Below are 24455 nucleotides of genomic sequence, written 5' to 3'. Positions count from 1 at the left end.
TACTTCGAAGAGTAGTTTGATTGATGTTAGAATTGATAAATGGTATTTCAATATTTAAAGAAAAAGATACAAAAAGTAAAATATATAAATTATAATAATAGAATAAACACAAAAAAATGTTCCAATAACGTATCAATAAAAAGGACTGTTCTATAAAAAAAACGCAAGAAGCACATTAGAATAAATAACCGAATAAAACCGATCAAACTAACATTTATTTTTATTGCCTGCTTTTTAACGACTTTCTATTGGAAAATTACCAAAGATGAAACATACTGGTCTATCGATTTTAACTCTACAAACTACCGCGAGCATATCTTTTTTTTATTTCATTAAAACATGAGAAAACACGGTTACCATAGCGACAAAGAAATCCCATTTTAAATGAATGAGAAATGAATCGATTTTATAACATTAATTTATCTAATATAATCCGATTAATTAAAATAAATCAGTACAATAATATACAATATTTTCACTCAAATACAATCAATTTTAAATCTGTACCTTGTATTTTCCGTTGAAATAAATCCAATACGAGTTTTCGTGAATACACACAACTTCGTCTGCCGCACGCTCGTACTACACTGAGCTATTTCATTCACGGAAAAGTCGATACAGATTTACTTCACGCTTCGTCTGTTAAGTAGCCAATTCAAAATGGCCGCCATTTTTCGGTATGCTTGAGCGCTCTATTTTTTTTCTATTTTGTTGTGATTTATGAAAAGTTCGGAAGGAATCTGTATGTTGAATCCCAATAATCTTGATATATTAATGTATACTTTGAATTATTTGCTCACATCGTTCCAGCCAGCTCTACTGACTACTGTTTCCTTATATGCGGGAAGCGGACTTTAAAGTGATTAGAATAGGTTTCACAATCGAGCTTTAAATTACATATATACTAATGTTTAAACAAAACTTAAGCTATTTAAACCCCAACCCCACCATTTTGTAAATCAAAATTTTGTTTTAAAAAGATACTGAAACAATTGATTTTGCGATTTTGCTGTGTACGATTATAATCACAAAAGAAATGTGACGAAACCCTCCAGATTGAAATGAAATAAACTCAAATCGAAACCAGTTCACGTAAGATTTTTTATGATATCAATTTCCAAATGTTGCAGATATCACATCAATTCTTCATAAAGCCATGTGACTGAACAGAAAAGTAGCAAATATTAATTAATAATCTCTTAACACATACACAATCACTTTAAACATTTATTTTGATTTAAAGTCATTTAATTGCCGAATAATAATAATTAATACAGAATTATTATGACAGTTATAAAATACAGTATTATAATATATTTAGCTAAACAGTTGCCTAACACTAGCAACTGGTTATGCAATAAAAGAAATACATATCGGATACAAAAATGATCATCATTTAAGTATAAGCAACGATTTCATTTTGTTTCATTTTGTTTCTGGCTTTCAAATAGTTTAAGGATAGGAAGTGCAATACAAATTATTCCTATATAATAGTACATCGTATCCAACTTATGAAAAGTACTGAACAGAAAACTGTTGCAGACTGACTAGTACAGTTACTAAGACAACATGACTGTACAAATACACTATTTTAACCCTTGGACTGCTGGCGGCGGCTGACTTTATCCATGCGACCGTCTGGACATGGTTTGCACTGTTTGTTTTTAGTCAGTACACATTTTTGAAGATTTTCCTTAAAATAATGAATTGTTTTGTGCAGATTAAAATATGGACAAGTCCATTAATGATAAGGGTTTAATAGTATAGTAGATAGTTCATAAATAGGCGAATAAATACGTAAGATATAAACATTTGTCATGATATATAAAAATAAATGATACTATATATGAATGCTCCTAACCTTTGATCTGTTAAATATTTTTTCCTGTTTCATATGAAGTGAAGTGATACTAATAAAACCTATGTTGTCATAACTGATGATCTATAAAAGTGTCAAAAATTGATGATATCTGTCATCGTTTTTACTGTACAAAGTATTCATTTTAAAGTTATACAACTTCGCTACTTTATTTTATTATAAGTAATAATATTCTGATCTTTTAATCGAAGTTCGTATCTTATTTACATTTACATTTACAATAAAGTAGTACATGTAGAGTTAAAAAAATAAAAACACAAAATAGAACGTGTCACTTTTATCAGTATTAAACATTTCACTCCTTAAATATTTTTTCAACAACAACAACAACAACAACAACAACAAGAATAAAACATAAATAAAATGAACTGAAAACACATGTATAATGATGGTTGCCCCTAAAAAGATAAAAATAAGCAGTAAAAATGTTCTGCTTATGCATTTTATTGCCATGATTTGTTGAGGTCACTAAATGTAAATTTCCATCACAAGTTTGGTAAACACATATATAAAGATCTAAATTTATAACTGATGCAAATATCCTATGTTACATTAGATCTAAAATAAGTTTTTACGCCTTTACCTCATCGTTTACACAATGGTGCTTTTATGACAAAATGTAGTAACTATTTCATTATTCTATAAATAAAAAAGAAAATACAAACAAAAGGGGTTATCAAAATATCAAATTGATTATAAACAAACACTCAAAGAACAGTACCTTATTATATTATTTTGGAAGATGTTGAAAACAATACATTTTGTATGTTTACTGTCAATACAAAACTCAGTCTTAAATCATCAGTAATGTAATACATAAACATTCAAATAATTATCTCATTGTTGAATAATCACATTTTTCATAAACTTCCTATGAGCATTGTCAATTAAATGCAACACTTCTTTAAAATGTTGCCGTATTTAGCATTTTTGAAGGCTTCCATTTTATCTATTTCAATGTCCGAAAGATTAGCTCGTATACTTAGAGCTACTAAATATACGTTACATCTTATATTTATTGATGTAACGATTAAACATCAAACATATTCCAATGCAAGCTGATGTTACTAAAAAACGAATAACCAGGTTAAAAGATGTTCTTTCATCTTCAAGTTTTGCGCAAAGTCAAAAATGATGTAACTTAATATGTATGTACTTTTAAAAGGATATATACCGAATACACGTAGGTTGAAAGTGTTTTAATTAATGTATTATAACGTGTACACTGTAATATACAATAATATTATAATTACAGGCTTTATCGGGAAATGTATGAGCTATCTGAAACACAGAAATCGAAAGAACTAAGTTTCTAAGCATAATAATGTTTAATGACTCACTTTGGTATTACAATTTGGCATCAGCTAGATATTTGCTTTCATCAATATTTCATTAAACTCGTTTTATTTGTTAATTGTTTTTTTTCCATTACAGTAGAATTTTTAAACAGGAACTGCATATATAATGTGAAACGTGAACCTCATAAGAAACAATTGCGTTTACATAGCTAATTAAAGTTTCAAATGATATGCAAACGATACAAAACAATGTTTAAAATTAATTCATTTTGTTTGTGATGTGCTTTTACGAACTTCACCTATCTACTGTATGCCTTCTAAACTGTCTAAAAGATCAAACAAGAAGTGCGCATGTGATTTGGAATATATCTGGTAAATAAACGAAACATATCAATGTATACCAAAGTGTATCAATCTGTGAAGATTTATATTAAACATTTCAGTATAAGTTTAAGATAAGTTTTAAATGATTGATCAGTTTTAAATTATTGTAACAGATACGTGAGATCTAGGAATTCACAAAATGTAAACATATTGTTGAAAAAATAAGACATGTATCTGATCACTTCAGCACTATTAAATAAATCATGAAGTGGTAAAAGTGATGTATAGTTTTTGTAATAAATACTTACAAACTGTAAACAAAGATTTGGATACAAATAGAGCTTTTCACGATACTTTTTGAAAAAAGGACACACCAAACCGGATTTGATTATTTCATTAATGAACTCGCTGGAACATCATTTTGATGCAGCATATACCATCTCCCTTGGAAGCAATTTGTCAAATTTGTATAAAAGAAAGAGGAGTTATTAGATAATTATACTAAATATTTTGTCAAGACTGAAACAAATTTTATAAAACATAAAGATGAAAATAGAAAAAAAAGAAATAAAAGGAAATGCAGAAATCTATAAACAGTACTAATTTAATTATTATTTTGTTGAGAAAATTCAGAAATATAGTTAACAACACTTGGTAAAATGTCTTTCAGAACTGGTACTGACACATGTCATTAGGCTATAGATAGGAACATCAAACAAGATATATACATGTATAAAATATGTGACGTCTGCTTTACCAAAATTGATCGTCTTCTGTTTCTGGTATACCAGGATAAAAACAAATCAACATGTGTGTTTAATTATTGATGATACAGTTTTTAATCAGTTAATCAATCAATGCATTTATTTCCCCGGTGGTTCAATCAATCACATGTTTACTTACACGTTTACAGATTAATCATGGTAAAAACAATCAGGTCATTGTTCCAAATAACGTGTGCTTCATAGCTTTGCTTTAATACTGTGACATATACAACAATGTAGGTTTTCGTTAAGAATAAACAAATGAGCCGCGTCATGACATAACCAACATTGACATAACCAACATAATTGGTTTGCGACCAGCATGGATCTGGACCAGCCTGAGCTTCCGCGCAGTCTTATCAGGATCCATGCTGTTCGCTTACCAACCCTATTACAAGTAGAAAAACTGATAGCGAACAGCATGGATCCTGATCAGACTGCGCGGATGCGCAGGCTGGTCTGGGTCCATGCTGGTCGCAAACGCACTATGTTGGTTTTGTCGTTGTCGTGACGCGGCCCAAATACTTCTTTTTCTTATTTGTAAATATCAAGAAAACAATATCTGTAAGACCTCGCAATTTTTTTTTGGCATTTTTGATATTTAAAAGCGTTGTAGTCTAGCGTTATTTATCTACAATAAAGTTAACGAAAGACAATGGACACCATGAGACAGAAAACTATTGTCCTGTAAAATCTTCATTCACCATCGTAACAAAGACATAACATAGTAAAATGATAGATCTGGTTTAAGCAGTTGATGGATATGACAAACTGAAAAAGTACTTTTACATACTTGAAGTCTCTTTTGTTTATAATCTGTAAATTGTAGACGGACATATGACGTTTTTAATGATACTCGTTTGGTCAAATCTTGTTACCTAGACTTTGTAATACATATAACCATCTGCATGACACAAAATGAAACATCATCCTTGGCGTACATGTACTTACTGTAGATTTAGAAGAAAATGTTTTTGGTAGTTGGAATGCCCGCCTGGGAAGGTGTTTCGTCATTGAAAATGTATGTAAAGCCTGGTACAATATTATCGAGAATAATTACAATAATTAAAATGCCAGTTTTATCCTACAGGGAACTACTATATGATCTATGACTTTTTAACGATAAAAAAACTGATGTGAAAAATATTAATGGGTGTCACAGAATGTATTTGTTATAGATAGTATTGGCACGTTCCACATTTCAACTCAATCTATTTCATGCATATTTTTCTAAAGCAGTTATTTGAAATATTTGTGTTTAAAGTGACTGTGAAATACGGGATACAACATTTTTGTATAGATTTTCAATTGGTATCTTTGTTACTCGATGTTAGACATTTTAATGGTCGTTATGTTGCTTACTTTTGTATATATTACCTGCAGCTTTGAATGAATATTTTAAACAGATTATATCTAAAATATAAGTGAAAATGTTGTCGATAGAAAGTACAGATAAATTTTATACTATCATAATATCAGATTTGATGATTGATGGTTGCATAAGTCACCGAAGTAGTACTACATTTTCACTTACTTGATATCAGTTCTGTTCTGTCCTGATAACAATTTCACAATTTAACAAGACCAGTTTATCCTATGGAAACATTTCAAATCACTTCAACAATATATTTGCAAGCAGTAAATTAAAATTGTTGTCTAATTATCACTTTCTCTTAATTAAAATAAGAAGTTGTTAAAAATGAATTCATTATTGAAGCAATGTCAAGTTTGAACTAGACTGCATCATCGTTTATTTATGTGCACAAAAAGTCCATGCTGAACCCTTAAAACGATGACAACAGAAAAGGAGGAATGTAAATAGTAATTTTGAAATTATACTTTTAAATTTAAATAATAGATATCATTATCACTAGACTTTTAATTTTATATGTAACTTATTTAGAAGATTCAATGCATAATTATATACATTGTAGATCTAGGCGCTTGATGAAAAGAATTAGAAAAAACAATAAATACTGATGACAGATATCAAATATTTACATACATTTGTATATGTCTCTCTTTTTACTTAGTTTTGCTTTTTGTGGTTTAAGATTTTTGGTGTAAGTATTTCAGCTCTTTCATCTTTTGCGTAAAGAATTTCAAATAAGAAATATTTAATTAACACACAGACACATGAATTTTAAATAGTTGTCTCCTTATATTGAGATCAAATATTGCGGAAGTTGTTATGTACATGTATATAATAGAATCATATTTATAGAAACAGAATCGTAACTAGTTTTCTATATCTAAACACTTTGTTTACAAGCTGATGTGGTATTTCTATGTTTACATCTACCTTCAAGTTATTTTTCTAAAGGTGTTATGTTTGTAAAAACATAGCATTGCCAGCAAATAGTCTCAGGCAGTAACATATTTCTTTTTATGATTTGGTATGTTTCATTTTGTTAACATAGGTATATTTAATATATTTGTTCATAATTTTTAACAATTTGACAATTATAGTCAATTATTTTGGCATTTGTTTCTTTCATAATTATATTAAGTTTATTTTGTTTACATAACTATTGTATTTACAAATATGTATCAGAGATAATATAACATGACAGTTTTGTTGTTTTGTTATGAGTTTTAACACACCCAATAAATGACTAGAACAATTCCTATTGCTAGAACAATATAATGTTATAAGACAATAAACGTCGTTTTCCATGTAAATACCTGTTGGTAAAGACTAGAAATAGTAACAGTTCAGAGAAGTTGGAGATATAGTGTTACGTATAGACACTTGTTTGTTGGTTGATGTTATATCTAATGATGGCACCATCAAAGTTATATCGCTAGAAACATGTATTATTTTCATTATTTAGTTGGTTATCGACTTCTCTTATTTTTTTCCATTTTTGACTTCGTATAGAAGAGTTTATAAAAATACTGGCTGTAATAGAACACTGTTTGAAACAAAGAAGTTAACATATATTAATTATTAATGATAAGCACTGCGGAGAAAAAAAACCCTTTGATCAATTGCAGGAGAAATCTTATTTTCCAAGATTAATCAATATAAGTAATTTTGTTTTGTTTTGGTTTTCTTTTCTTTGTATATTTCTGTAAAAGGGAAGATTCATTCAGTGTAAAGGCCAAGGTCAAACCATAACAAAGTCTACCGGCTGTTTAAAGCCGTTGCAAGAATTATCTTACACACGTCAAAATTTTAATGAAATTAAGATATTAAGTACCCACTTTTTTATGTCAGCATATTGTTCGCTATTGTAACTCATTTATCAGGAAATAGAAAAACAATCACCTAAAATTGCTTTTTACATTCTGTTTTACTTTGATATACAATCATTTAATATTGTTAGAAATACACCGAGATATTCCGGATATTGTCAACTGTCGCACGGTTCATCATTTACAGTGTTGAGTACATTGCCCTTACACTCTTATTCCTGTAATTCTCGTGTAGCTCTCATCTAATTTCCTATGATTGGTCCTGATTAAGTTATTAATTAAAGTGACATTATGCTCCTTTTCTTTTTCACCGTCCAGTTAAGCTAAGATACTTCTATGTTGCAAAAGATTGGCTTGATTATGATTATCGACCAATTATTGATTATGACTAAAATCTAGGATAAAATAAAAAAAAAGGCAGCCCACGTTTTTATAAATTGAATATAAGCGATACATTCTGAAGGATACTTTTAGACATTTATTTAGGTCACTGGGCTTATTGATTATTCAGATCACGTTTATTATAAAATTGAAAACAAATAAATTGAAAACATGTAAAGTTATTTTGGATTTTACCCGAACAGTTGACGTTAACTCTTGGATGGACATAATGCCACTTTAATGATAGTAAATCGCACGCCCCTTCTTTTGCATCGCCATTGCGCACTCTTCTATATTGGCCGGTGCCCCGCTGGCGCCTACGTGACTGTGTATTATTTTCGGCTGCGTTTAGTGCGTAACTCTCTCCTTAGTTAATCTTTCTCTAAATATTGTTATGACTATAATAATTCAATTTGGGGAGACATCATACTTTATGTTAAAGGCAAGCATTAACCATGTAGCAATTTAAACGGTTAAGGTGTTTTCGGAACTACGAGATTGCCTTTATAAGATACTTCATAAGTATTCTTGTACTAGTACAAATACCACTTACAAACGGATAGTACAAAAGAAATTTGTGTAAATTTTGAATATAAATAAACATAGCGATCAATATCAAAAGACATAGTATTCAATATAAAGAAACAGTGGAATAAGTATAAACTGATATAGCAATCAATGTAATGTGATTAATATAAATATAGATGTAGTGTCCAGCATAAACATACACATTAATGTGATCAATATCAACATACATAGTGATCAATATTAACAGGACGATATTAATGATCAAAAGAAACATATTTAGTGATTAATATAATCACGGATTTATATTACAATTGTAATATAAATCCGTGATATAATCAGAAATAGTGATTGTTTAATTGAAAATGCAAAAAAAAAAATGTATAAGATCATTTTTATTTCTTTTGCATTTAGTGCATATAGTGTGATACACTTAGTAAATCCCAAAGTATATGAAACGTTAAACTGTGATTAACCAAGATTGCTGCTGAATATTTACTATTTGCCCGTACCCAGTACATGTGTCGTGATACAAAATCACACAGCACGCGACAGTATATACGTGCATTGATAGGATCGCTTTCTACCATGAGCATCTATATACTAGTAGGTTTATGTGATATCAATGTGCACGCCTAATCTATGTACATCTATAAAACGCACATTTGCTTTGTTTACTTCACAGAAAAACGACTATTATGTTGGAATGGGGTTATACAAATGCCTGGCATTGAATGAAAACAGGTTATCAACACAAAGGTTATTACATGTTGTGTTTGTTATGGTGTTACGTATAAATATCTTTCTGTTATAAATAATGTTGTTTCTATGTTCGCGATCTAGGGCAGTTCTCTTTGAACTACTTCGCCGACAAATGGCACGCAATTGCTGTGGATGTTGATTAAAAGAAAGCTATAATTGCTAAAGCATACTAAAGTCTTTCTATATGCTTTACTATGTTACTGCATCTAGGTATATTTCGATAATGTTTTTTATCATCTGCTTTAGAAAGGTCAAGGTTGTTGTTATTGCCAATATGATTATTATTATCATTATTATTTTCACTTTCATTACTAAAATTATTATTATCATTTATTTATAATTATATTTATCTATCATGATTATTATTATTATTATTATTATTATTATTACTACTAGAAAATGATTATTTTTGACATGGCACTCTTTTCAAACCTGTATTTAAGTTCAACATTGAAATACAGAATTTACTTAGAAATAGTAAAAATGGGAAAAACAACAATTCCAAAATTCTGCTTTCTCTTAGAGCAGATACATTGCTAAAATAATGAGATATTGCATCAAATAAATAAATAAATAAATAAATAAATAAATAAATAAATAAATAAATAAATAAATTAATTAATAAATTAATAAATAAATCATTTCAAAGAATTGTTGAACAAAATGACACATGTAGGAAGATCTTCCTATTATCGTATAGTAAAATTTGATCGTACACACATTTAGATTTTTATCAAAACTTTTATAAAAAGAATACACAAAAGGTCTTAAATGGATAAAAAGTCATTATCGTCGAGTTGTTATGCAACGTACTTTGATCGTCAATCATTTATCGTCAAAAATAAACTTGTTTTTAAGAGCCCTCGACAATTTGCAGCGGTCAAGGGGGAGCAATTCAGAAAAAATGCATGTAAAATTTCCTTTTTAGATGCTCAAATGATTGATTTAGTGGTCAACAACTATTATTTTAAAGACATAATTATACTCGTATGAAGTAAGGTGAATACTGTTAAAAGATTGATAAAATATGAAAACGCACACATGAAACACTAATGTGTTTTGCTCAAGTAAAACTCATGTGAGCACGAAGCTCACTTCTTGATAATAAATAATCACTTTATAAGAACCCAATTTTCATATCCGAATTCTTCAACAACATAACCTGCTGTGGATTTGTCAAGATTTGAATTTGGAACATTTCATTTATATTTAAAGGGATTTGATTATCAAAATAAACAAAAAAGACCTACCAACAGAATAGAGGAAAATGCTAGTCATTTAATAATTGCGGTTTCAGCAAGTTAAACGTTAACAGAGTATTGTGACGAAACTACTGGTTATGAAACAGAATTAGCATACTGTAATTATCAAATTTTGAACCGCTTTTGTCTTTATCGATTAAAAGTGTTTTGTTGTTAGTTCCGATGTATAGGGGATTAGTTATTTAGATACAACTGGAATATTATTGTTTCCGTACATGCACATTGCAAAGAATCAACAACGTTGATGGTGAAGGTTATTTGAAGACACGGACCTTGGAGAATAATTGTATTTATACGAGATAACATACAGTTGGAATGTTTGTACAGTAACCGAAAACATTTTGTTTTTCACGTTTTTTCATTTTGGTTATTTTAACGTTTTTAAGAATTTTCTTTAATACTCAAATGACAAAGTTATAAAAAGTAACATTCCTGCAGAAGAAGTTTGTACGTTTGAAAACGGTGGAATTATGTTTATATTGTAATATATGTATGCTATAAATTCTTTTCTGAAAACAAAATTTTATATTCATCGCGTCATTTCACGAGGACTGCTATCAGAATTATGCCCTTATTTCTATTATTGTTTTAAAATACGAAATATGATAATATATGTGTCTGTTTTGTTGGTTTGTTTGTTTTGTGTATGCATCCTTTCTCTTACATCACTTTTGATTGCTATGTAGCACTTGTTGAAAGGTGTTTATAAGCGGCATTCATTTTTAGTTTTGCATACATGTGCGTTCATATAACAATGATCACAGTGACGTTGCCAATCCCTTACATGTATATGAACTTTTAAAGTTCCCCCAGGAATCACCTTTCAAGTTATTTTTAACTATTCCACTACCATTCTAACCGAGGTAGACATATTGGTCTCCGATCTCCATATTTCTTTCTTTTCTTTCCATACCTCAACGCAGGCAAATCTCCTTCCATAGTATACCTACATCAACCGCAAGTTAACATGTTACTACTCTCAATTTTGCTCTTGTGATATATACTTAATATAAACGTTTGACTACTTTTTTTTAAAATGAGATGGTTGACGTTATCATTTTATTATTGTATAATTTTCTACTGACTGCCTCAAAGATCTTGAAGTAATTGGAAAATAGTAAGTGTACTTTAAACGTTTTAACGTTTAATAAAATAGTGTGTATCAAATAGATATTGTCACTTATTTTGAATTCTTTGCAAGCAAGTACTTATCATTAACTTCTTAACAAAAAAGTATAGTACAAATATACATGTATGACCTCTGATGTTTTACCAAATGCATACATATTATTACATATCTTCCCATTATTTATCACCCAATATTTCATGTCTATGAAACAAGAGCAAATTGGAGCTTGAAGGTAAATATATTGAATTTTGCATTAGCAACTTTCTATACTTAATCATCACTTCAAAATAAGAAAGTCACGTTGTGTATTTGTCTTATCATATAGGATAGTTCTGAACTGTTCTCTTCACATTAGATACAGCTTGTTGAGGATCTAGCCAACTGTATGTCTATCCAACACACAAAGCTGTGTGTGTAATCTTTATATTCTTAATTGAGTCAAGGAATGATAACTGACGATGGATTTGGAAAACAGTCAATCTAAGACAGACCCCGGTTTGACACAACAAGAAGGTCATCAGGATAAAGACTTTGGAACAATGCAAAAATGTGACGGCCACAGTACAAGCAAGAATTCGAACGATTTACGCAAGGCCAACTCTCAAGACAAATTAAGAGACAAAAAGAACAGAGAGCAGTCGGCAAGCGTACAACGAAATGCACGTCCGCAAGATGACAATAGCTTGACTGTTGAATTAGAGTTACCAAAAGGAGCAAGCAAGCTAGAACCTCTTCTTCGAGAAAGGAGTTTTCGTCAAAGTTTAAATGCCGAGAAGAAAATAATGAGTGACATGCTGGAACAACGATCCCGCGCCATGCAGACGGCCGCCAATCGTAACCCGATTACAGAAATGTATAAGAGTGCTGCTAAAAAGTCTGTATTTGGTTCGATGCAATTGCCTATCAAATCTAGTACAACTGAATGTTCTGAAGCAGAGGGGGCATCAAATTATAATAATAAAGCATCTGCTCCTCACAAAGAAGATATTCACCAAAGAGAAAGAGCCTTCACCATGCCGTCCTACTTTTCAGCGATGACGGCGAAGGAGAGGTACCCACCTAGTTATTGGTTGACCTGTACATATAAACTCCTGACGGATGAGAATTGTCTTCATTTGGTCGTGCGACAAACCGGTACTTTGCCAAAACTTGAAGGAAAGCTATCTGCCAAGTTTTTCATCGAACACGAAAAGAAAGTGCACACTATTGTTTTGGCTGAATCTTCTTCGGATACCTCTTTCCGCTCTCATGAACTTCTCTTTCCGAATCAGAGTGAAACAGTGGGCAAAGTGTTGGTTTTTCGACTCTATGATATTAAGAACGTCTTTAACAAAATGTGTATAGGTGACAGGAGAATATCTCTGGATGATTGCTCTGAAAAACCAAAGATTGTATGTGAGAAATTTAGATAATATGTGAACAGTTAAGTAGCAAGACATCTTTAATATATGTTATCAAGTTGTCTCGAATGTTCGAAGATTTCATACTAGTACATTAGCACCATCAGAAATGAACATATATAAATTTAGTAAAAGATTCTATTCGACATTATGAGGATTGCACAACTCCGGTTAACTTCTGACCCGCAAATGTTTCAGGTATTTCTACCTTTGCACTTTGTTTCCCAAACGTTTAATACCCAACTTCTTCACCATGAGTTAGTGACGTTGTGTACCAATTTATGCTGCTTCTTCTTCGTTTTTATAATCTTGCTTTTTCTGATTGGAAAGTAGATTTTAAATTTAAGAACTAGTTTAAACAATCAATAAATATTCGAGCAGTCGACAGAGTGATTAGATATAACGAGCGATTGTTTAAAAAATCAAGTCGGCATTAATGAAAAGTTGTTAACAAGACCGAGTACAATAATTTTATAGATGAAAAGATACGAACATAAGCATATCAACTTGTCCAAATCATTTCAACAACAATAAACGAAAAAGTTTGACTTTAACAACAACAACAACAACAACTCCTAAAAATAAAAAAAGAAACAAAAAACAGCAAAAACAAACACATCAGAGGACTCATATTCGAACAACAACAACAACAACAAAAAAGTAAAAAAAAAAGAAAAAAGAAAAAAAACAACAAACAAAGCAAAAAAAGCAAACATTAAAAACAAACAAACAAACAAACAAATAATAATAAAACAAGACAAAAGAAAAAAAAGACACACAACAACAACAACAACTTCATCAAAGCAACAAAGTATTGAAATTGTGAAGAAAATGATGTTGTGACTGTTATGCAATGATAGATATCAGAAAAAAATATTCCCATTAAAATGAATTAAATTTGCAGGTCAGGTGGCTTAGAGAATCGCAATATCTGATATATCAGAGGTACGGTATGTTTATGTATTGCATTACTTCAACATTATTTCATGATATTCATTGTACGAGTATGATTGTTGTTAAATAAATCATTAAATGCTTGTATTGTGCTTATATTTGTCTCTTATTACTAACGCCTTCATGTTTTTGTCTCTGTCTATTGTCGCCCGGGATCTCTCTTTCTTTTTCACATTGGCAGCTTAAAAATCTGAATCAAGTTGTGAACAGAATTTCCTAGAAATTCTAGTTTTATAAGGCATGAGACTACGATGTACATGTACAAGAACGGTGAGTCTATTTGTGATAAGAAGCAATGATATTTCTTGAATATTATCATGACAACATTGTTTATTTAGATTTAAAAAAAACAACAACAACAAATGGTTGGATAAACAAACTCTCCTTGAGCAGGAAGGAAGACCTCGGAAGCCGCTCCTTGCATTACTTTAGGCAAGAGTGGATAATGAAATTAACGATCTTTAGTAAACTTGCTGAAAAGTAGAGTATCAAAAATGTATGACAATCAAAATATCACATACGATTGCAGTCAAATTTAAACATACATGTTATTCCCAATGTCCTTTTTTTTTAAAGTAAAATAAACATTTTATTTTTGAATGTTCATCATTTGAGTTGGCTTGTACATGATGTTGATACCATCAAAGGGCCAAGCTTTGTTTAGGAATGACATAACTTGTTACTAAGTCTTGTTTACATGTTTATTTCTTGCTGCGGAAGTTAGGTTAAGCACTGTACAGTGTATCACCTTTTAACCGAAGTTTGCCGGAAAGGGCCGAAAACGTTTAATCGCAGCAGCTTATAAACATCCGTTAATCATGTTCATTGCAAATATTCTTTAAATACTCGAAGCTGTATTAACCGCATTCTGTGGTAATCTTAAGTTCAACGTTTCGGCCCTCTTGGTCATAATTTGGTTAAGGATCCGTCTCGTGATAGAACTACTTTCAGCCCTACTTATGGATAATCGGTGGGATTTCGAATGGTAAGATACGAAAAGGAACGAACTATTAAGGATCTTTTTACGAATTTTTGATTGACATTTCAAGTACATGAACATAAATTTTAATGACAATCATTCATGTAGATAGCACAATATTGTCAAAACAGCCAACAGATATATAATTCTATCAGTAAAATCAACTGTTTATAATATTGGTTTTCATTCTTAATCAGTATTACCGTGGTAAGAGGATTTGTCTTATTATGTTAATTTTGTATTTAGATTATTTTCTGGATTTAAAGGAAGCAAATATTCAAGTGTTAAAATTTTTTATCATGCCTTGTTACTGCACGAATTTATATCAAAAACTTATGCAATTAGTATCCGGAAATTTTGTTTTGAAGTCGTGCAGCACATTTTCCAACATATTCGCTAATTTTACTAATTCTGATAAAAGATTGTTAGATCATAAACACAGCTCTTCGATAACAAACACTCGCACTTTACCATTAAAGGTAGTCTAGATAAAAGAAAGAAAGAGAAAAAACAACAACAACAATAAAAACCAACAACAAAAACAACAACAGAAAAACAACAGCATAATAACATTTACCCCATAAACACACTCTAAGTATATGAATTTTACCATGTTTTGTATTAGTTGATGGGTTTTGCCCAGATTGTAAGACAGACAAGTCCTGTTAAGATAGATCTATTTAGCATAGTAAGGATGAAAGCTACGACAATTATAACATCCAAGTCTTTATTTGTTATAAAGGCCCAACTGGTTGGTAGTTTATACAGCAACCTTGTATTCACTATGTTGCTGAATTGACTCCTCTATACACCCAAACATTTCTTTACAATTCGTGCATATCTGTAACATATTTTTCGACAAATGTGTTTGATGCCGTCTTTTTGTTGTTACATACAAAATTTTACATTTGTCAATAGTCAATTTTCGTACAGGAAATGGAAGAAAAATAAATTTTTACCACTTAAGACTATTTGTAAATATGTTTTATTGTTTTTTGTTGTTATCAATTGCTTTTCATGTAAAATTAGTAATTATGTAACGTGCCACTAGTTTTAATATAAGAACTTTTTACTTCAACAGTAACATGGAGTTTAATATTTATGAGGCTATGTATTAACCGCAGTACTTTTTGCTTATACATGCACGTTACATATATATTGTAAAATACCATTACAAAGATTTATAGCGAATGACGTCTACTGTAAAGTAACATTTACGTGTAATATATGTTGTTGTTTATTCTCTCCAAGGTTTTAGTGTTTATTTGTTTTGAAGTTGCACATATTGCTAATTGATGGATCTCTCTGAGAACTTACAATTATGCAAAATGGTAAACAGGCAAAGAGTATGGCGATAACATACTAGTGGAAAAATCATTACGAGACAAAAAGTGTGGTTACGCTTACAGAATACTAATTCCTCTTTCCTAATAACTTCTGAATGATTATTCAATGCATGTTCTCAAAGCAGAACTGTTTGGCATACCGTTGTTTTGGCATCAACACTCTGAGAACTACATAAAGACCGAATAATCTGTTACATAAGCTTTGATAGAAAAATAAACGATACAGGTATGCTTGTAAAATAATTATGCAGAACGATCAGCTGTTGCTTATTAAAATGTTGATTTAAATTCAACTCAATGTAAATATAATGAAAACATGTTAATAAAATAATTTATTTTTTAATAAAGTTAGATTGCAAAATAGACTTTTTTTCAGAATATTTTAATTAAAATAATTTATTAAAACTTTACTCGTACTGTTCAAGTTTTAGAAGAAAAACAATCCAGCTGGATATTCATTTTCAAGTAATGTTTTTATCCTTTTTTATTTTTAGTATAAAATGTTCATTGTTAGAGATAAAATGTACTTAAAAGATATTTTCTTAAATGCAATCAATTACTTGCAGAATATAATAGTTTTAATTTTGTGTTGTACTTTGATACTAGCTTGCATGTTGTACACGTGAAACGAATTAATTGATGTTAAATTTTTTTTTGTACATGTACATCATAAAAAATATTATTACATTAACTCTATCAATTTTACAAATGGACTCGCCGTTTTTTTGACTTTGTTATATAAGGGATGTCAAAAGCAGCAAACAGTAAAATTTACAGACTGCAAACTGGTCTGATCTCTAGTCTGACTGCAAGATGGTCTAAACTATAGTCTGACTGCAAGCTGGTCTAAACTCTAGCCTGACTGCAAGCTGGTCTAAACTCTAGTCTGGCTGCAAGCTGGTTTGATCTCTAGTCTGACTGCAAGCTGGTCTAATCTCTAGTCTGGCTGCAAGCTGGTCTGATCTCACGTCTGGCTGCAAGCTGGTCTGATCTCTAGTCTGGCTGCAAGCTGGTCTAATCTCTAGTCTGGCTGCAAGCTGGTCTGATCTCACGTCTGGCTGCAAGCTGGTTTGATCTCTAGTCTGACTGCAAGCTGGTCTAATCTCTAGTCTGGCTGCAAGCTGGTCTGATCTCACGTCTGGCTGCAAGCTGGTCTAATCTCTAGCCTGACTGCAAGCTGGTCTGATCTCTAGTCTGAATGCTAGCTGGTCTAAACTCTAGCCTTACTGTAAGCTGGTCTGATCTCTAGTCTAACAGCAAGCTGGTCTAATCTCTAGCCCAACTGCTAGCTGGTCTTAAGTCAAGCCTGGCTGCAAGCTGGTCCGATCTCTTCTGACTGCAAGCTGGTCTGATCTCTAGTCTGACTGCTTGCTGGTCTAATCTCTAGCCCAACTGCTAGCTGATCTTAAGTCAAGCCTGGCTGCAAGCTGGTCCGATCTCTTCTGACTGCAAGCTGGTCTAAACTCTAGCCTGACTGCAAGCTGGTCTGATCTCTAGTGTGGCTGCTAGCTGGTCTAAACTCTAGTCTGACTGAATGCTAATCTGATCTCTAGTCTGACTGCAAGCTAGTCTGATCTCTAGTCTGACTGTAAGCTGGTCTGATCTCTAGTCTGGCTGCAAGCTGGTCTGATCTCACGTCTGGCTGCAAGCTGGTCTAAACTCTAGCCTGGCTGCAAGCTAATCTGATCTCTAGTCTGACTGCAAGCTGGTCTGATCTCTAGTCTGACTGCAAGCTGGTCTGATCTCTAGTCTGACTGCAAGCTGGTCTGATCTTTAGTCTGACTGTAAGCTGGTCTGATCTGTAGCCTGACTGCAAGCTGGTCTGATCTTTAGTCTGACTGCAAGCTGGTCTGATCTTTAGTCTGACTGCAAGCTGGTCTGATCTGTAGCCTGACTGCACGCTGGTCTGATCTCTATTCTGACTGCAAGCTGGTCTGATCTCTAGCTTGACTGTAAGCTGGTCTAAACTCTAGTCTGACTGCAAGCTGGTCTAAACTCTAGTCTGACTGCAAGCTGGTCTGATCTCTAGTCTGACTGCAAGCTAGTCTGATCTCTAGTCTGACTGTAAGCTGGTCTGATCTCTAGTCTGGCTGCAAGCTGGTCTGATCTCACGTCTGGCTGCAAGCTGGTCTAAACTCTAGCCTGACTGCAAGCTGGTCTGATCTCTAGTCTGACTGCAAGCTGGTCTAAACTCTAGCCTGACTGCAAGCTGGTCTGATCTCTAGTCTGACTGCAAGCTGGTCTGATCTCTAGCCTAACTGCAAGCTGGTCTAAACTCTAGTCTGATTGCAAGCTGGTCTAAACTCTAGTCTGATTGCAAGCTGGTCTAAACTCTAGCTTGATTGCAAGCTGGTCTAAACTCTAGTCTTGCTGCAAGCTGGTCTGATCTCGAGTCTGAATGGAAGCTTGTCAGACCCCTAATATTGCTATACTGGTTGCATAGGTCAGTTATTATGGACATAAAAAAATGTTTAATCTAAGAAGATTTTTCAGCAAAGCATAAACTACAACAAGCACCTGCAAAGCAAATGCCATGTAAAATACCTTTATAATTGTATAAAGAAACTTGTAGAGGACTGTTACCAACCAAAGACCAAATCAATAAACTGTGGAAAATAATTTAGATTGGTTTACTGAAGTAAACAATTATGTCCTTAAATTAGTTATCTTTTTACTATTATTACCCGACATATATTCTACAGATACCTATTATGATATAACAAAAGATAGTTACTGTCAGAAAATATAAATTTATACACATAACAATGCTTGGTATATGGTAAAATTTCTATCACTTCTGTTAACCACAGGATGCAGAAAGTCCTTTCATTTGTATTAAATGGAAATTGATTATTTTCAGTATCATTGTTTTTCCCGTTGTTTTCATGCATCATAGAAATGCCTCTGAATTCCATCTTAATTCCATGTCTTCAGTTCTGAGATAAAACTGCTAAATGATAGCATATGGTAAATGCCTGTTAATTTAGTTTTATTTCGTTGTAATTTTCCGGTTACCTATTTGAACAGTGAGAATTTTCTCTTAACGTTTTGATAAATTGATCAGGTTATACATCCTAATTTTAATCATACAGAATTTAAAACTATATAATATATAAATTAAAGAGGATATTGGATGGAAGATATCAGAAGATGCAGTCTCAGGCCATTTATTGTTGTTTCAAGATGTGACCATTAGTGCTTTGCCATTCATGATAGACCTAGGCTACTATTTAGAGAGAGACTCACATTGCTATAAAATGTCATAATTTTTATACCAGGAAGAGGTCTTTAGTCACATTGTTGTTGCTTGTATTTTAAACAATCAAGTATGGGTTCTTTAGGTGAATTAGTTGAATATGTTTCTTGTGAAGGACTGGAGCCAGATATCAATCATCATTCAGCTCACACTATAACTGTCTTATATGATATAACTTGAATATTCCTTTCAGTATTTGAATAATGATAGTGATGTAGTAAATGTATTTCAAACTCAGGGCTAAACTACTTGGATAGGAAAGAATCTTATCTAGATAAAAATGGTCAAAATAATGTTACATTTTTTACATTTTAATACATATCAGTATATATTCTTCTTATCATTATCACAGTTAAAATCATTTGAAACAACCCAATAAATAATTAAAGAAGAGAAATAATAAAACATAGAAACAATATCACAGAAAACAGTAGCCGTAGAAAACTTATAACTCTTTACAAAATATTATTCCTATAACAGATGTTTAAGTAGCAGATACTGACATAATAATACAGTATTTAAATCTTTCCCATTGAATTGTCAGAATTCCAGTATGCCTTATAAATCCCATTATTTGACATATAAAGAAAAAGAAAAGAAGTTTTCACGTCCCCACATTGTCTTTAACAACTTGTAGTCTAGATCACTTTTTTCTAGAAGATTCTTTAGGTTCAGCATCTTCCCCTTCCACTTCCTCACCTTCCGGTGGGGGTGGAACTGTTATTGTGGGGAATTTAAATTCCCCATGTGGGAGAAGTCTGTCGCTGTCTTTTAACGCGACCTCGATAGACACAAGTCTGTTCAGTTTAGAGATACGTTCACCTCGGCATGGGGCTCCAATCTTGAGAAAACGTGCATTTATGCCAACAGCCTGAAGTAGAAAATGAATATCAATAACAATTTCTACAGGAATATGTACATTTTCTGTACAAATCAGTTAATATATACCTAGATTTCAGAAACTTTTACTAGTGAATACTCATATTGAAATCCAAATGTACAAGACCTTTCATCATGTGTCTATAGCATAGGAATTGCTCCCACATTCATCTGCTTTGTCAGCCTACAGATAGACAGAAAGATAGCAAGACAGTGTGACAAGGGCAGATGATGGCAAATCCTCATCCCCTCCTTAACTGGTGCATAATCATCATTACTGGATGATAAAATGTTGTTGTTTTTGGTTATGGTTGCAATGTAACCAGGAACAGTAAATTTTTGTTCATCACATCATATTTTATTACATTTTAATTTTGGATTTGGTTTTAAGTCTTACTGGCACATTTAAGGCTGTACGGCAGCTTTCCTAGTGGAAAAATATTGAAGGCGCCCCTCTGTTTATTATTTTAAGCAGAAGTAGAAGTAGAACCACAGATATTTTATAATCTAACTGGAAAACTTGCTCACATCTTAAAGAATCTAAAGCCCCTAGCTAGCTGGATAATCAACCAACAGGTGAGAGGGTGAGTGATTTGAAGTCACCAACTATAACCACTCTGCCATGAAGGCCCCTTTTTTCAAATTGACTCTTTCTTTATACATTTCATATCTAGATGAAATCATTATAAATCCAAGACAGCTAGAGTACATAAATGTTAAGACAGCACACAGCTGTGATATATATACTGTGTTATGTTGCTGTATGAAACTGTATACAATAGTCTGACTCACCATATCCGCTATAAAATCATCTGATGTTTCCCCTATATTTGTTGACAACACAGTTTCATTTGCATTCTCTGTAAATAACATAATTGTATATATTTAAAAGTGTGTCAACATCTGGTACATAATTAACATTATCTGGGACATAATATGACGTCATATTATAAACAGAACAGCTTTGTACATATAATGATTTTCTAGAATTGTCTTTTGCTCATATACTGTTAAAACTCTACCCTTTCAATTGTATATTTTGTAATTATTTGCAGCTACACATCTTCAAAAGAGGGTTAAAAGAAATGATAAAATTCGGGTAGATATAAAGTTCTGTTTCAACTTTGACAACAGAACAAAGCAATTATACCTTCCATTTTCTTTGCACACTTTATCACATCTGAAACTGTATTCATTTGTTCGAGTTTGTAGATAACACCACTGCTTGTGAAATTTTCTGTGATCTCTTCATCTTTTAATAAACCAGGTCTATGCCAAACTTTATCTCCCAGAATGTAACATTTCTCAGATATTTTCTCACATAATGCCATCCACTGCTTGTCTTCCTGTAGGAAAAAATACAATTTATATTATCAACCTTTAATCTTCTGAATTTATTCAATCATTTTCCCTGCTTCAAAATTGGAACAGTATATAATATAACATGTCAACACCTTTAATCAGATGGCTAAAAAGGTCATCATCATAAGTCTAACACATTCACTAAAATTCCCTATCTATTTTCTAACCCTATTTCGCTCTATATATCTTTGAGAAAAATGAATAAGCAACAGAAATAGTCACAAAACCAGCCAGGTTTTCTGCCAATAATAATTGGGTGAAGTTCTTTAAGAAAAGTTGGAGACTGTGTACACAGAAGATAATTCTTGGATTATGTACATATGGATGATCAACAATAAATGACCATTATTTTGTCAATGATAGTTAAATCATAAAACCCTGATATCATAGCATCAAACACTTGGTGACAACAGTTTTGTGAAAGTTTGGTTGAAATCCCTTCTGAAATATAGGAGTTGTGGACAGCAGAATTTTTAACACATGCCCACAGCACCCCTGACTGTCAACATTCACTGATTTAATAGTAAGAATTTTCTTTCAGAACGCCTGTCTAATGAACAAGATTCTAAAACATTGTTTCACAAGTACCTAGATATTCTTACCTGTTTTCTCAGTGGGTCTATGACAGCTATTACAGCTGGATACCGGCCTAAAAATTCTGCCCAGAAATCAACCATATCCTCTGCCAATTTTTGCTGACCTGTGATAACCTCATACTTTCCCTTTTCCTGAAAATATTCAAACTTGAAAAATGAGAATCAAAAATTGTTTATACAGTATTATGCCTTTTTTGACTCGATAGAGTCAAAAAGGGGCATAATTTTGTCCTCTAGTATGGAAATGGGGATGATGGTCAATAACAAGTATTCCACATTTCAAAGCATTAATACATGAAAACATCAAATGGTTTAGATCGATATAAATGAGATGGTACAGATAGGTTAAACATAATTCTTAATTGAAAAAGAGGCATAATTTAACAAATATTATTAAAAAACTGTAATTTCATTTTCATTCTCTGACATTATATTTACAACTATATCACTTATCAAGTTAAAACTTTAAACTTCCTCTTTTTTTCTTAATTTTAATGTTACATGTACATGCCAAAAAATGATAATTAATATCTTTTGTGGTTTCATAAATATCAATGCTATGTAGAAAGTACTGGACATTATATAATTATTATGTTGATTATGAACAATACTGTCTCACACTGAGTGTTGTGCAATAAATATAACTCCAGTCCTAAATGTGCCAAATATATGTGACAATACATGTATAAATACATATCACCTATACACCAAAGCAATAATAATTTGTGATGACGAAGTCAAAAAATATTTAATTTATAATAAACAAAAATTGTAACTGTATTATTTTTAATTCTTGCAAAAAATAAATAACATTTTCTTGTGTATTTTCAAAGTATCAAGCAGAATTCTGTTGATTTAAATATTAACCAGGAACACCAACTTTTTTAATCCAATGAAAAAATATAACACCTAGTTTAACTTAAAGTAAGATGTACAAAACAGTTTTCCAGTTTATTGTATGATTAATAATCTAACTTTTATTCATTATTTTAGTAACAATAACTCATTAAAAGACAATTTTAACTGAACCAAAGATGTGTATGTAAACAGAAGATCAGCTTTCCTATCACAAGTATGCTGGATTTCAACATTTTTATGTTTTTGAACATTAAATCTTGAAGTGAAGGTCATTTAGGGGTCAAGGTCAGAATCTAAGCTCTTGTTTTCTGGAAAAGTAAGTAGGCTCTAGCTTATACACATGTTATAGAATAAAAGCTGTTTATGGCAAAGGTTAAAGTCATTATCTGAGAAAGACAGACTGACAGACATACAGGCAGTAGGGGCAAACAAGTTACATCAAATGATGTTTAAACTTTCATAGCAATTCTACATTCATTACCGGTATATTATATATGATATCTATCCAACAATCCTGTAAATGAAAAATTATTTTACTCTAAAAAATAAACATGGTTTACTGACATTGTAAATTTTCTAGACCAAGCAATGTACATTAACTCAAAATTATATAAACTAAGTTAGCTATGCTATTATGTATATTCAGCAATTATACTATGTATTGATTTAAAAACAAATATACATGTATTGGTTTTGTTTTAAAAACAAAAATGTCATTGTAAAGTTTTCATAGCAAAGTGAATGAACTTAACTTCACACCATAGATAAATGTTCTATGTTTGAATTTTTATTTGCAAATTTTTATTTTCAATGGTTCAGATGTGAAATTTTCAAATGCCAATTTTCTATAAATATGATTATAATGAATTTTATATGAGCTCTGTTTGAATTTCCTTTTGACTTTGAGTGAATTTTCTACGATAGTGATGGAGAATTTTCTTTTGACATACGACAGACTGGTGAAGAGCTGTTGGTGAATTTTTCCATAACCAGTGGAAGAATAATTTATGTGAACTATAACCAAATATTCCATGACCCTTGGGTGAAATTTCCATGAATCCCAAAATAATTCTCAGTGATGTCTATACTACTCACCCTGTTACCAGACACAACCTACAGTTAGTCTACATGTGTTTACTATAGCTGTGACTAGAAGCAAAATGTCATACAATAATATCATATAGTAACCGTATAAACTGTTTAATTTCACCCTGCAAAATTAAGACACTGGCTTTTTCTGAAATTATGCTAAATCTGGTAATTTTTATAGAAATATTCTCGATACAATTTGTATTCTCAATTT

At 31.6% G+C, this 24455-nt stretch overlaps 2 protein-coding genes across 6 annotated transcripts in view; both read right to left on the bottom strand.

The window, feature by feature from the left end:
* LOC132730279 (sodium- and chloride-dependent taurine transporter-like) overlaps nt 1–667 on the bottom strand; it is a 37455-nt gene extending 36788 nt beyond the window's left edge. Inside the window, exon 1 of the mRNA XM_060716164.1 lies at nt 508–667. The gene's annotated coding sequence lies outside the window, so the exon portion shown is untranslated. The remainder of the gene's footprint in view (nt 1–507) is intronic.
* A 19085-nt stretch (nt 668–19752) lies between these two features.
* LOC132730285 (enolase 4-like) overlaps nt 19753–24455 on the bottom strand; it is a 32122-nt gene continuing 27419 nt past the window's right edge. For all 5 annotated transcript variants that reach the window (XM_060716174.1, XM_060716178.1, XM_060716175.1 and 2 more), the window contains 4 exons: nt 22301–22426; nt 21487–21682; nt 21129–21196; nt 19753–20328 (listed from right to left, as the gene is read on the bottom strand). In XM_060716174.1, coding sequence (XP_060572157.1) covers nt 20101–20328; nt 21129–21196; nt 21487–21682; nt 22301–22426 — 618 coding nt within the window. In that variant the 3' untranslated portion in view covers nt 19753–20100. The remainder of the gene's footprint in view (nt 20329–21128; nt 21197–21486; nt 21683–22300; nt 22427–24455) is intronic.

This window comes from Ruditapes philippinarum, unplaced genomic scaffold (genome assembly GCF_026571515.1).
Source record: "Ruditapes philippinarum isolate M1 unplaced genomic scaffold, ASM2657151v2 ctg1686_1_1_1_1, whole genome shotgun sequence".
Taxonomy (NCBI): Eukaryota; Metazoa; Mollusca; class Bivalvia; order Venerida; family Veneridae; genus Ruditapes; species Ruditapes philippinarum.
Note: the sequence above shows the minus strand (reverse complement) of the source record. Positions and strands in the feature narration are given on the sequence as shown.